The following is a 13,749-nucleotide window of genomic DNA, read 5'->3' as shown; positions in this document are numbered from 1 at the left end:
GCAACGGTCTAGCTGTCGCAGGAGGCGGTGTCGGAGTTTTAGGTCTAGTTGAGGGACCACTGGCCACTCCAACCACACCACCGCGCACTGTGCTTGATATAACTCCACTGGCTAAATAGAATATGCAACATTGTTTAATCAGATTTTTATAATTTGGATATTTCGAGTGTTAACTTTAATATTAAACAGATATTAACTGTTCACAAACCACAAAATCCCATTTGATTTTACTGTCATTAATACTCAAATTTTATACATAATCTTTGCCTTGCAAGAAATGTATGTTCAAGTATGTTTCTTTGTTTTAGGTATCTGCAATTTGATTGACATCAATTAATATAGCAAAATTTAATAAATTGTGTATAATCTTCCCAACGTGATACTGGCAGAATTGTACAAAGCAAATTTAATTTCAACATAAAAATTAACTTCAGTGTTTCTTTATCAACAGTCAATAATTTCAAGGTCTTAGCGTACAGCAAGGTCTAGTGGCTTTAATTCCTATGTGGAAAGATAATAAATATTAATAGTTTAAAAGATGGTAGCAAATACTTTATAGCATAGATAAAAAGTAATTGAAATTTATCTTGTATCTATATTAAAATCTTCATGAATGAAACTGAAGCAGAAATATTGGTATAAATAATAATTGACCATTTCATTGAGATTAATTCTAAGAAATGTTACATTAAAAGAAATAAGTATGTTATTTGTTATACAATAATTAGATTAATAATAAATCAAGTATAAAAAGTAATTTTAAATAGTATACTCACATGTGAGAACAGTAGAGCTGGGTAAAGTCACAATAGCTGAGTGAGGTGGCTGTGAGATTTGTGTGGCTGTAGTGTGGGAAGGTGAAGGCGCAGGCGACGGTTGTCGCGGCGGAGCCCCGCGGCCCATACCTCTAGAGCCATACACTAAGGCACCACGACCCCGATTGCTTCCAGACCAAGCGTTATTCCCTTTTGGATATATAGTAAATATAGTTAGAATTTGCTTTTAAATGTTTGATTTTCAAAACTTGTACCAAATGAAATTAAGGAAAACATTTCTTAAGGTAGAAATAATTTCTTTCACCACTGATTCCTAAAAAACAATTTTTTAACAGAATTAATATCTATATTATATATGTAAACAAAATACTATGATCAAGATGGTTGAAAGATTTTTCAGCCACCTAGATAATGAAACAAAGTATTTGCTCATTCTGATTCATACCCTTCTTATTATTCATTACCTTGGTTCACATTGGGCTGTGTTGATGCAGCTACAGGACGAACAGCTAATGAGGCACCAGCTGCCAGGCCCCGTGGAACATGACTTGTAACACTTTTGCTGACCAGCACACCGCTTGCACTGCTTACGTTAACACTTGTGAGAACTGAAAAGCAGTAAAAAAAATTATGTTTTAAAAGTATTGTGACTACAATACTATAATATGAAATATCTTTTTTAGTATGTATTATATGTAAACACTAAAAGGTAGGATTATTAAGGTAAGATTATGTGTTATATTGTGGTATTGTATTATATTGTGGTATTAAGGAAGAGAAGATTATTATGTTATAGAATAATTAATTTTACCTGGTCTTGGGTTATGGTGTGGAATCGGTGGAAGTACTCTCACACTGGGTGGAAGGGTCCTCACTGTAGAACTAACAACTAAATTTCCTGCACCACTGACAAGTTGGCCCCCAACATTCAATACTGGGTTTCCGCTGACTGTTGATGTGACACTCACTTGAGTATTATTACCATGATTACTAGTATTGGAAACCTGTGCAGATAGTTGAGTTCCTTGACTAATTATTTGTGTACCAGGACTTAGCAATTGACTGCTTGATATAAGTTGGGATTGTGTCAAAATTTGCGTATTTTGTCCTATTAACTGATTGCCTTGTGATACAATCTGAGTTCCCTGTAATAAAGCAATACAAAATCTAGCTTAGCAAATACAAAAAAATGAAGGAAAAACGATGAATAATGATTTTAAGAATGTAATGTATATATTACAATGCTCTTCACACTTCTTCGTAACAGATCAATGAATGGATCATTTCAATTCGTAATAAAAAACTAACTAAGCAATATGTAAAAAAATACCTGTGAAGCTACGCCTGAAGATATTATTTGAGCTGCAGTAGCTGTACGCATTAGACCCACGGAACCAGCGTTTGTATGTGTAATAATTTGATTTGAACCAGAAGACTTCGATTGGCCTGGTATTAGATGAGCCATTTTAACATCCGCATTAGAAATACTCTTTACTATCGTAATTTTTTGTGGAGCTAAGTCGATTGGATACATTTTTCCAGTTGTGATTGAACGATCATTTTCTAGATTATTACTCATTTTCGTATAAAATACACTTAAATGCCAGTTTATCTACGCATTTTACAGTTATTAAGCAAATTATTTGTCACAAAAAGCTTAGCTAAAATGATTCAATATTAAATAAATTAACATTCAGACTACACAATTCAACAATTATTTGACAATAAAATATTCGAACTTTCCAAACGCAGTAGCGATATAGACTTCTAGTGTCTATGAAACTTTTTTTGACATAAATAATGTCAAATTATTAAAAAAAATATATAGTTATTACTTATTTATACATATTTATAATTACATGTAGCCATTTTATATGATTTATTATAATAAATGCTTTGTACAAAAAACAGTTTTCCTCAAAAAGACGTGCTTTCATAAATAATGTTTATATATAAAGTCGACTGGTAACACTGTGTAGAGTGTAGACTGTATATCAAAGAATAGACATTTAAACAAGATGTAGATTGAGACTGAAGAAAACTCAGAACCAGTGTTAAAGGCTAAGGTAGCAACCTTAGCCTTTTCGGGCGGAATCTAGCATTTTTCGGAGCCTCAAACAAATACATATATTAATTAACTTGTGTATAATTTGTATATTTAATCTTTTGTATTATATTTATGCTCTGCCCTACTCCTCTCCTCTATCTCAATACGTCTGGTTGTCCTGGAAGTTTAGGTAGTAATGTTATTAATTATTAAAAAATAAAATTAAAATATAAAATAAGTTGTTTTTTTTGAAGCCATATTAATAAATAAAAAAGGGAAATCTAGTTCTATTTCGTATTTTTAGCTCTCTATTATATATAATTATCTCGTAAAATCTTTTTTGCTTTTATTACATGCTACGGTATGGCTTGTTTACTAAGTGAGCGTTCTAATTTGCCATTGAAGTTCTAAAGGTCCCCCTAAACAGCCAGAACAGTATAAAGTGCAAGTTTTTCGCAATTACACGCTTTTATTAATTTTTAGCTCTTTTGGAAGTGTCTAATTGCCTTTTCTTGAAAAACAATGTGGCAACACTGATCAGAACTATGTAAATTGTAATTCTACTCTAGTATTTATGGAATTGTAACCATGGCGGGTCACGTAGGTGGCGGTGGTTTTAGTAATGAAAATATACAAACATATAACAATGAAAGACGTAGCAGTAAACAATGGGTTAAATTAAACGTTGGCGGTACATATTTTTTAACAACAAAAACTACATTGTCTAGAGACACAAACTCATTTTTGTATCGATTAGTACAAGAAGACAGTGACTTAATTTCAGATAAGGTTAGTTTGTAACTAAGTTTCTTTAAAGTGGGTAAGGTCTAAATTTTTATAAAATATGAATAATGTTGTTACAGGATGAAACTGGTGCTTATTTAATAGACAGAGATCCAACTTACTTTTCCCCAGTTCTCAACTATTTACGACATGGAAAGTTGGTCATCAACAATGACATAGCTGAAGAAGGTGTTTTAGAAGAAGCCGAGTTTTACAATATAACAGAGCTTATTAAATTAGTTAAAGAAAGAATTTCTCAAAGAGAAACGGGTCCATCGAAAGACTCTAAAAATCATGTATATAGAGTATTACAATTTCACGAAGAAGAGTTGACGCAAATGGTTTCATCTATGTCTGATGGATGGAAATTTGAACAGTTGATTAATATCGGTTCGCAATATAATTACGGTAATGAGGATCATGCCGAATTTCTGTGTGTGGTGAGTAGAGAATGTGGTAACAATCCAAATAGTAATGATATTGAGCCAACAGACCGTGCAATGGTACTGCAACAAAAAGGATCGAGAATTTGAAATTTCCTTAAGCAATACAACAGGTGATGTTCAAGACTTATTCTGTGTGTGAAGTGTTGTACATAATGTTGCATGAAATTAATTATATGAAAGTGTTTTCAATTCTTACATAAGTGCATAATTTTATAAGTCCAGTTAATAATTTCAACAAGTTCGCAGTAAGTTAGTTCTATTAATGTGATGAATGATATTGTCTTCTGAACCTGAAATATATTGGCCAAATACTCAATTACATAAAATGTAGAAAATATTTACTTTCATATATTCAACTGCATTCATAAGTTAGTTGTGTGATATTTGAGATAACATTTTCTAGATATAGACTCGCATTTTATTAGTTTTCCATCAAAGCCTGTAAATAAATGTGTTTAACCTACTGTATTTTACATTTAGATCCATTCCTGTAATAGATCTTTTGAAAATGTATACTTCAAATTTGTTATATACATATATGCTTAATATTGTAATATTGCTCAATGAGATAAGTAAGAGCCATGTTCAATATAAGAAGTACAACTTTTATACTGCTTGGATATGTTCCATATGACCATATTTTTGTAAGATTTGTCATTAATCATAATACCAATAATTATTGTAATAAAAGACACTGCCTGTACTTTAAAATACATTATGTAAGGTGATTAATGTACTTATAAAATAGAAAAGTAGACAGGAATCTAACTGGAAACACAAATTTTGCCTGATTGGAATCATTAATTAAGATGTGTGGTTTGATTGGTTTAAGTGCATTAAATGAAGTGCCTCCATACAACGTAAATACTGAATATATTATATTATACACATAAGTAAAGTAATAGCTACACCTTCCTACATAAAATGCTGCTTATATTATTTAATTCTTTATTCTCTAGATAATAATGCTTGAGACATTAAATAATATTTATATCTTGTATATTATGTATTATCAAGATTCGGAAAAATCATACATAAAATAATACATTGTTATGTTGTTGATAACTTTATTTCACAGATTAAAGTATAGAATTGACTGAAGATGTAATGATTTATTTGACACACATTCTCAAGAATTATTTCAGGTTAATCAAATATAACTACATAATATGTAAATCTATAACATGATGTTTTAAAAAAATAAAGGTTATCACTATTTAAAACTTATTTAAATTACACAATTTATAATAAAATATTGCATTTAACTGCATTAAATACAAGTCAACATGAGTATCATCTAAGATACCCTTTAGAATAGATTAGATAGATTATATCAAAATACAGTTTTTCACTCGCATTAGTTAAGGCAATGGGGTTTTATTGTTTTTTTATTATTAAGAATTATCCTAAACTTTAAAATCAAAGTGATTAATAGCTGCCTAGCACCAGTCTGCCATGTACGTGAAGTCACAGAATAGTTTGTGGTCGGCTGTACTTAGAGGTCTTGGCTCTTTGGGAGGAGTGAGCACAGCTGCTTCAGAAGTGAATTCACTATCAAAGTTACTAACATCTTCTAAGTTGTTGATAGTTGGCACAAATGGTGGTTTAACTTTTCTTAGGAGCAATTGTTCCCAATCCACATTTCTAAAGAAAGCTTGTTTTTTAACATCCTCTGCATCTCGTTCTGAGGAACCTAGACGTCTTTCTGGATTTTTTCTAAGCAATCGGCGCATTAATGCAATTGATTCTAAAGATAGTGTTCTGGGGTATCGGACCTCATCATTTACAATAGAATCAAACACTTCACCTTCATCTTCACCCGGGAATGGTGACTCACCCACTAACATTTCAAATATAAGTACACCAAGACCCCACCAATCAACTGCTCTTGTATATGAGGTCTCTGTTAATACTTCAGGAGCAAGAAATTCAGGGGTCCCGCAAAATGTGCCTGTGCGGTCACCCCACCCCATTCCTTCCTTACATAATCCAAAATCAGCAATTTTTACATAACCTTCAGTATCCAGAAGCAGGTTATCCAATTTTAAATCTCTATAAATAATATTATTTTCATGTAAATACTGTAGGCCTAATACTACACAAGCTGCATAAAATACAGCCCTCGGCTCTGTAAAAACATCTGCATGTATATGCATCATAAGATCACCACCAGCAGCATACTCCATGACAAAACATACATGCTGTTCTGTTTGAAAACATGCAAACAAGTTAACTAAGAATGGATGTCGAATAGCATTCGCTACTTCGAAAATTCGTTTTTCAGATAGTAGTGAGTCTACTTCATCTCTGGCTATAATATCACCCTTCTTTAAAGCTTTTATGGCAAAGTATTCATTGGTTGGTTTATATTGAGCTAATATTACCTTTCCAAAGTGTCCTCTGCCCAACACACTTAACAATCTGAAACTGCTCATTGACATTTCACCAGATTGTCTTCTAGAATCTGGCTCTTTATTCATTGTTTCAATAACTGAAGAAGACCGTGATGATGATAGACGCATATTGCTTGCAATTTCAACAATTTGATCTTCACTGCTTGGATATTCCAAAACTAATTTTGGTGAAGGTGAGGGTGGATATTCAACTAAAGGAGTATTGCAAGCTGATGGTTGTTGTTCCTTTGATATATAGTTATCCCTTGTATATGAGTCTTCTAAAAATGCAAATGCTTCTTGAAGCTCTTTCTCCATCCTTAGTGTAGATACATTGGGTGGAGGTTGTAGTGGCAGAGACGGCTTCGGTGGAGGCAAAATAGGCACTTGCGGTGTTGTCGGGGTGGGAGGCAAACCCAAAGGGCGAACCCCTGCCATACCAGTAAATGTCGCATTTGTATTATCAATATCTTTAATGTCATGTGGTGATTCAAAATGATGTTGCTGAGACTGACTGACAGCATTCTGAATATTCTGAACTGAAGGTGAAGAACGTTTTAATAATCTACCTAATACAACAGCAGGAATATGCATTTCTCCATATGATGGCCGTGGAATATTTTTGCCTTGTTGTTTAAAGATTTTCCTTTGACGTTGCAATTTTGGCTTCCTTGATATAATTGGATTTAAAAATTTAATTTCAGCAAATAATAATCCTTGAGGTTCCAATTCCAAAGCCATTCCATGTCGGATGTCATCAATGAATTCTTCTAATCTCAGGAATTTTACAGCACATAGCCCACGCCAGTCTTTCCAGTGAATTCCAATTTCCAGCTCTCTAGATTTATCCAACTTTATGGTGAATCTGAGAATTAGAAAATATACTTTTACTTTACTGTATATATAGGTACACATGGTTATATTATATATAGGTACATTATTATTTTGAAATATAATAAGGGTTCTAATATCAAATTGTGGCATATTTTGGTTGAAACAATTCTTATATGTTTTATCCTTGTCCATATAATTTTATTTATTTATTTCATGTCACTAACTTAAAAATACAATGTAAGGAATAATAGACATAAATTAAAATAAAGCAGTCTGTGTGTGTCCTTATTTACAACAAATATGTACACAGCCTAATGATAAGATAGAGTGAGTAATCATAATGTGTTAGAAATTATTAAGATTAAATTTCAAGGAAACAGATAATATTCTTAGGAGTTCTTGTATGTGTAATACATTACTACTATAGTTTTATAATGCAATTCATATATTATGAATGTTGCTTAAATTATGTAAAAGCATGCAATGGTTTATGAATAATGCATAGAGGGTTCCTTTATTGTGTTATACTAAATACTGTAATAATGAATTTGAAAAAATGAACTGTACCTTTGATCCCAGGCTTGTTGCGAGCAAGGCCTCCAACTTGTCTGAGCAACAGCATGATTATCAAGCTTCATCACAGCCATAATTTCATTACTTGTGTCCTCTTTTATGCTGTATGTGTATTTCATTGAGTTTCTTATAGTGACCCCCTTGACAAAAGACTTCAAATCTGATGGGCTGGCTAAGGGATCACGGCGAGTACGGCCAGGTACATCTTCTAATAGATCTTGACATCCCATTAATCTCACCTCCAATGTACCAGTTACTTGAACACATGGGCTGATAAGTGGAGCTGGAGATATAAAAGGTGGGCGGGCATTAGCTGCACCAGACAAACTGACATAGCCAGGACTAGATCCTGTACTTCTTAATTCATGACCTAATTCTATGAACGCTGCACTTTCAGCTGGCAGTTCTTGACGACGCATGTCCAATGATCTGCGCAACAAGTCTAGTTTTTGTGTTGACTCTAACAAATTTGTTTGAGCTTCTTGTAAAGCTTTTTTGTCTGTGACTTTTTTGTCACTTTGCAGGAGTCTTATGGCATTCTTAGACCCTTCTACCACAGCAGCCTCTATGCGTAATCGATTTCTCAATTCAGCAATGCGTTCATCGAGTAGTGGGTCAACTCCACTCATATCCATGTTACGACCATCACCATTTGCTCCTGCAGTGTCACCTTTCTGTTGTTTGGAAAGTTTAGATATTCGCAATTTTAAATATTCTATTTTGTCTTTAGAGTCTGCAAGCATTTGATGGGCTTCTGCAAGCAACTTCTTATCACGCGATTGATTACTGCTGCTTATACTTTGTATCATATTTTCGGCTCCTTGCTTTACCTTTAGTTCAATATTCAACTGTTTTTCAAGAGATGCCAGCTTACGATCAGTTGTACCCTCACCAAGTTGACGTTGTTGTTGTGCCGCTTCAGACGCCAAAATAATTTCCTCATCATAAGACAAATCTTCCGGCGACGTAGGAGTAGATTGACCGCGAGATAAAATTAACTGGGATTCTAATTCTTGCAAATCAGATTTAAGTTCATTTAGTTTAATATTAGCTTGTTTCACCAGATTCGCTACATAGGAAAGCGATTTTCGATCAGTGGTAACTTCACGTAATTTCTCCGCGCCTTCCTTTATTTTCAATTCTTTACGTATTTCCCTACGTATTACATCCTTGAGTTCTTCCAACTTAGACGGCAACGCTATTTCTGGAATACATTCCGTCTTAATTCCATATTTGACACCCAGTTCGTAAAGGACAGGGTGACGAATATAATCACTGTGGTAATAACCTGGGTCTGCCATAATTGAGGATGCACTGTCTAACGTCAGTTAACCATAATTATGTGAGAAAATATCACTATTATTGCTTATTGATCACAATTCAGAAGGGACGATATGACGATGTATAACACTTAAGTCTAGTGAAGTTTTAGAAGTAACCATTATGAGATAAGTACATTAAATTAAAATGCTTTAAATTAAATTAAATTACAAAACAATTTATAAACAAGTTGGTCGGTCAACGAAACCAACGAGATGAAGAAATCTACCATAACTTTTCCATAGATACGTAGAACAGTCTGGGCAGAATATAAAATGTTATATTTCCAGTTTCAATTAAATTTTATCAAAAATGAAATAAAATTTATAGAAAATAAATTTCAATTATACGATTTCATTTTCATTAATTAATGTTTTTCATTTGTTATCTTTCGAATTGATAAATTTTCAGGCGGATGTTATAAAAAAGTTGTTTCATGGTGTATTAGGTATATATCGAACACGCATGTACAACACAATACACTCGCTATTTGCCTTGAGATTCGCGTATTTTTATTGAGACAGGTTTTCAGACTAAATCAAAGAGAAGACGAATGTGTAAATAATCATTCGCGTCAACACTCGCATAGGAATGGTTCGTCGATTCACGAGGCTAGAAGCGATCGCGAATATGTTAATGCAATATTAGAAAAATGTGTTGAATAAATTTCATATCGATAAGATTTGCAAGCTATTGGGTTCATAATTATAAACTTCCGTGAGCGTTTTAATTCGTAATATGTCTCATTAAATAATAAAAATGTGGCTACACATTTTATTGGCAAAGTCAGTACACATAATATAATAATTGCTCTCTTCGACCTTCGTGTAGTTGATAGACTTGCTACCATTCATACCAGCGCCTTAGTAGGTACAGTATTACTACATAGGTAAATCTGCGTAAATAGTGCATCTCCTACCTTAAAACTACATAGATAAAAAATTAAAACAACGCATAGATATTGACATTGACAGATTTATTTTTATTGTTTTTTAAATAAACCAAAAATGGTAGCGACAAGCTTTCACTTTTTCTATTTCTGCTTATACCGTGAATGTTTTGAGCGTTTGCGTGTGATAAAGAATCCTTAAATATTTATGTAGAATTGTTTGGTACGCCTTTGAATGCAAGTTTCAGATGAAATATCATATTTACGTAGAATATACTGGAAAGGATATCAACTGTCAAATCGTCTACGAAGTGCCAGAATTTATCTGACTCACTGCGTGCGTACTGCGTGCTTGTCAATAACATACCTTCGTCAGGGAAAGCTAGGTCAAAGTATTAATGGAAAATAATGCCTGTTAAAGTTGACATTACTCCACCACCTCCAGCGAACTCGAAACAACCTGGTGTGACTAAATCCTTACTTTACAACGGTTCTAAATTTCAAGGGCATCAAAAATCAAAAGGGAATTCGTACGAAGTTGAAGTTGTTCTTCAGGTTAGTACGAAAACAAAATACGCAAAAGTGATTCAAAAGGAAAGCTTTTCTAAATTTCATCTGATGAATATAGCCCTATGTTTTTAATTAATAATTTGAATTAATTTGTACGTAAATAGACATTGCTTTTTTTACTTTGACCGTATTTTATTTGTTTCCAGCATGTTGATGAGGAGAATTCTTATCTTTGTGGTTATTTAAAAATTAAGGGATTGACTGAGGAGTTCCCAACACTGACGACATTTTTTGATGGTGAAATAATATCAGCTAAGTATCCTTTTCTAACAAGAAAGTGGGATGCAGATGAAGATGTTGATAGAAAGCATTGGGTATGTAATTATTAAAAGGCTTATTAATTGTTTGAGTCTATACTCAAAGCTTTAAAAAGTGTATTGATTCAATTACTTATCTAACATTTAAACATGTTCACAAATTGATTGATATTTTTTTAATTTTCAGAGTAAGTTTGAATTATTTGTACCATATTTGAAGACTTTTAACTCTGATTCCTTTGATTATGAATCATTAGCAAAGGCTGACTATGTATTTATGAGGTGGAAGGAACATTTTCTCGTGCCAGATCATACAATAAAGGACATAAATGGTGCTTCATTTGCTGGTTTTTATTATATTTGTTTTCACAAATCAGCAGCAACTATAGAGGGCTACTATTATCACAGGAGTTCAGAGTGGTAAGAAATAATTTTATAATCAATGGTTCAATATACTGAATTTAGGTCAATGGATATTAATTAACTAACAATAGCCTTTTAAAATAATAATTTAGCTCGAAGACCAATTTGTATAATAGCATTAAGAGTTAATGGTAACTATATATAGCTGCTGCTATTTAAAGATGTATATGATGATATATAATAGCCCAAGTAACATTTTCTAAAAAAATTGTTACTAATATACCCACTATTGTACACTATATATCTGTTTAATTTCTATTGTGGCTATGTTACCTAGCCTAGTTATGCTTTTGTTTGCTCCTATTTCTTTCCCAGAAACCTCTTAAGAATTTATTTAAATAAATATCCTAAACATATCACTGTGTTGCAAATGATTTTAAACCGGACTTAATAATACTTCAGCTTATTTTTATTGTAAGCCTGACTTTCACATGCAGGATTAAATATTTATTTTCTTACTTTCAGGTTCCAATCGCTAACTTTAAGCCATGTTCCAGAACACAGTATCCAAATTTATGAATTTAGATGAAAATGTTCTGTGGACAATGTTTGGACGAATATTTTAAAAGTACTTAAGGTTCTTTTAAAGTGTAACTGGAAACATGCTTAGAAACATAAAATGTAAAATCAAGTCACCCATTAAATGTAGTTGCTACTGATGATCAACAATTTTGAACAATGTTAAAACCTGTCATTGCACATACTAATTTCTCCTAACCATATTTTTGTTTTATCATTGTTGAGATTTTAGCCTTAAATTATTTGATACATAGTATACAATGTATCTTGATTATTAGCTAATCAAAATCAAAGTTTCTTTTCTATTCTTCTAACTACTTATTGTAAGTTAGTTCTACTGTAAGATATCTAGGATTGTAACAAATCATACTAATTATTGTGATATTGTGTACAAATTGTTTGCATATAAGTAAGGAATAATGATTTGTTACATTTAATTTATTATTTCTATAGAAGGGGTGTGTAAGTGTGCCCCAGTTGTATATAAGTGTGTGCAAAGGCAGGAATCCTCTTTAATGTGAACAAGTATATATTTGTATTGATATGTGTAGATTATCAACAATTATCTGTGTTATAATTAAAGGATTGAATATTTTTTTTCAATAAAAGCTCATAAATAATGGATCATGTGATTTTATTTTGCTATAATAATTATGAATATAATTTATAGTTACATGATGCATGTTCATGTTGGTATGTTTATAGCATGTATTCAGTTTTTTCCATGAGACAGGTGCAGATTTTCTGTCCATTTTTTTAGAGGATTATAGAAATAAAATGCATAACTTATTTATCTTTCGATCGTTTTAATATAACACATTCATATTTACAATAAAATACTGGCAACGATGATTGTCTAAAATTGCGGGAGTTAAGCGCGTTACAGACAAGATATACGTAAATTAATAATCTTAAGTAAGTTATTAAAACAATTATTTTAACTATAAAACCTTAGGCCTAGCATTTGTACAGTACAGTTTATATAAATGTAAGAGTATTTCGAATATTTTGTAATGAGAGAAAGTCATGGAGAAAGTTTTTCGCGAGATTTTCACTTGCAAACTGAACTACTGAGTAAGTTATAAGTTTATTGTGAGGTATGTTATTTAGCTAACACTGGTTTTTCTCAGATATAGTAGATATATTTTAATGTGACGTTTTATTAAATTAAATTTCTCTATGATAGAATTTTTGAGGTATAAATAATAATGTAAACTCAAATAACCATTATCACAGAGACAACTAATGTTTGGAAGCAATTAATATTCAAATGACATTTGGTTGAAACAATCCATAAAGGTAAGTTTATAATCAAATCGTATTAAATTTAACAGCCGTGTTATTTTAAGAATGATAAGTGGCAAGGTATCTCATACACAGTATTTATGAAAACTCCAAAAGCAATTTATACGAGAGTAATGTTGTCGCTATATTTTTGATTTTAGACATATAGTAGAAAAATACACATTTATGAAAAATATAGAACTCGAACATTTCTTTTAGAACATTAAATAATCTAAACACTTATACTAAGCTTTGGTGGGATCGTTATGTGGGTAGTTCGGCTATGAATATAGTATAATTTAATAATTTTGGTAGGGCATACGCTTTTATGACATAATTGATTATTCAATTTTCACGTAGATCTTGTTACAAATTATAATTTAGTCATTTTAATTGAACATATTCCAGTAACACGTTTTTAGAAAATATAAATGTTTCTATATATCTGCTTGTAAATTATAAAAGTTTAATTTATCGATAATTTTTTTAATATTCTGAGAATTTAATAGTATCTTAAATAAAAGGTAATATTGTCATGGTCATGCCTCAAGTCATTAGGTGGGTCTATTTTTATACTGATAAGAAAATATTGTGTTCTGCAAAGACTAAATAGAATAAAAAAGCCAAGTCCACTA

The 13,749-nt window shown here is 31.8% G+C and overlaps 4 protein-coding genes across 4 annotated transcripts in view; 2 read left to right on the top strand and 2 right to left on the bottom strand.

Annotated features, from left to right (window-relative positions):
* The window catches only part of LOC119832499, a 2,896-nt gene extending 370 nt beyond the window's left edge, over window positions 1-2,526 (bottom strand). The window contains exons 1-5 of the mRNA XM_038356162.1: window positions 2,107-2,526; window positions 1,588-1,921; window positions 1,241-1,384; window positions 777-965; window positions 6-111 (exon numbers count right to left, since the gene is read on the bottom strand). Coding sequence (XP_038212090.1) covers window positions 6-111; window positions 777-965; window positions 1,241-1,384; window positions 1,588-1,921; window positions 2,107-2,355 — 1,022 coding nt within the window. The 5' untranslated portion in view covers window positions 2,356-2,526. The remainder of the gene's footprint in view (window positions 1-5; window positions 112-776; window positions 966-1,240; window positions 1,385-1,587; window positions 1,922-2,106) is intronic.
* An 863-nt stretch (window positions 2,527-3,389) lies between these two features.
* Window positions 3,390-5,153, top strand: LOC119832702 (BTB/POZ domain-containing protein KCTD5). The gene is made up of 2 exons (XM_038356421.1): window positions 3,390-3,612; window positions 3,687-5,153. The coding sequence occupies exons 1-2, from the start codon at window positions 3,412-3,414 to the stop codon at window positions 4,137-4,139; spliced, it is 654 nt and encodes a 217-aa protein (XP_038212349.1). The 5' UTR covers window positions 3,390-3,411; the 3' UTR covers window positions 4,140-5,153.
* LOC119832701 (serine/threonine-protein kinase N) lies at window positions 5,106-9,409 on the bottom strand. Its single transcript, XM_038356420.1, has 2 exons — window positions 7,847-9,409; window positions 5,106-7,310 (listed from the first exon to the last, which is right to left on the bottom strand). Exons 1-2 carry the CDS (start codon window positions 9,151-9,153, stop codon window positions 5,492-5,494), a joined length of 3,126 nt encoding a protein of 1,041 aa, XP_038212348.1. The 5' UTR covers window positions 9,154-9,409; the 3' UTR covers window positions 5,106-5,491.
* A 753-nt stretch (window positions 9,410-10,162) lies between these two features.
* On the top strand, window positions 10,163-12,454 carry LOC119832354 (glucose-induced degradation protein 4 homolog). The gene is made up of 4 exons (XM_038356018.1): window positions 10,163-10,616; window positions 10,778-10,945; window positions 11,076-11,308; window positions 11,777-12,454. The coding sequence occupies exons 1-4, from the start codon at window positions 10,470-10,472 to the stop codon at window positions 11,838-11,840; spliced, it is 612 nt and encodes a 203-aa protein (XP_038211946.1). The 5' UTR covers window positions 10,163-10,469; the 3' UTR covers window positions 11,841-12,454.
* Window positions 12,455-13,749: the final 1,295 nt, after the last annotated feature.

This window comes from Zerene cesonia, chromosome 15 (assembly GCF_012273895.1).
Source record: "Zerene cesonia ecotype Mississippi chromosome 15, Zerene_cesonia_1.1, whole genome shotgun sequence".
NCBI classification, from domain to species: Eukaryota; Metazoa; Arthropoda; class Insecta; order Lepidoptera; family Pieridae; genus Zerene; species Zerene cesonia.
The sequence above is the reverse complement of the archived record's forward strand: the minus strand, read 5'-3'. Positions and strand labels throughout refer to the sequence as shown.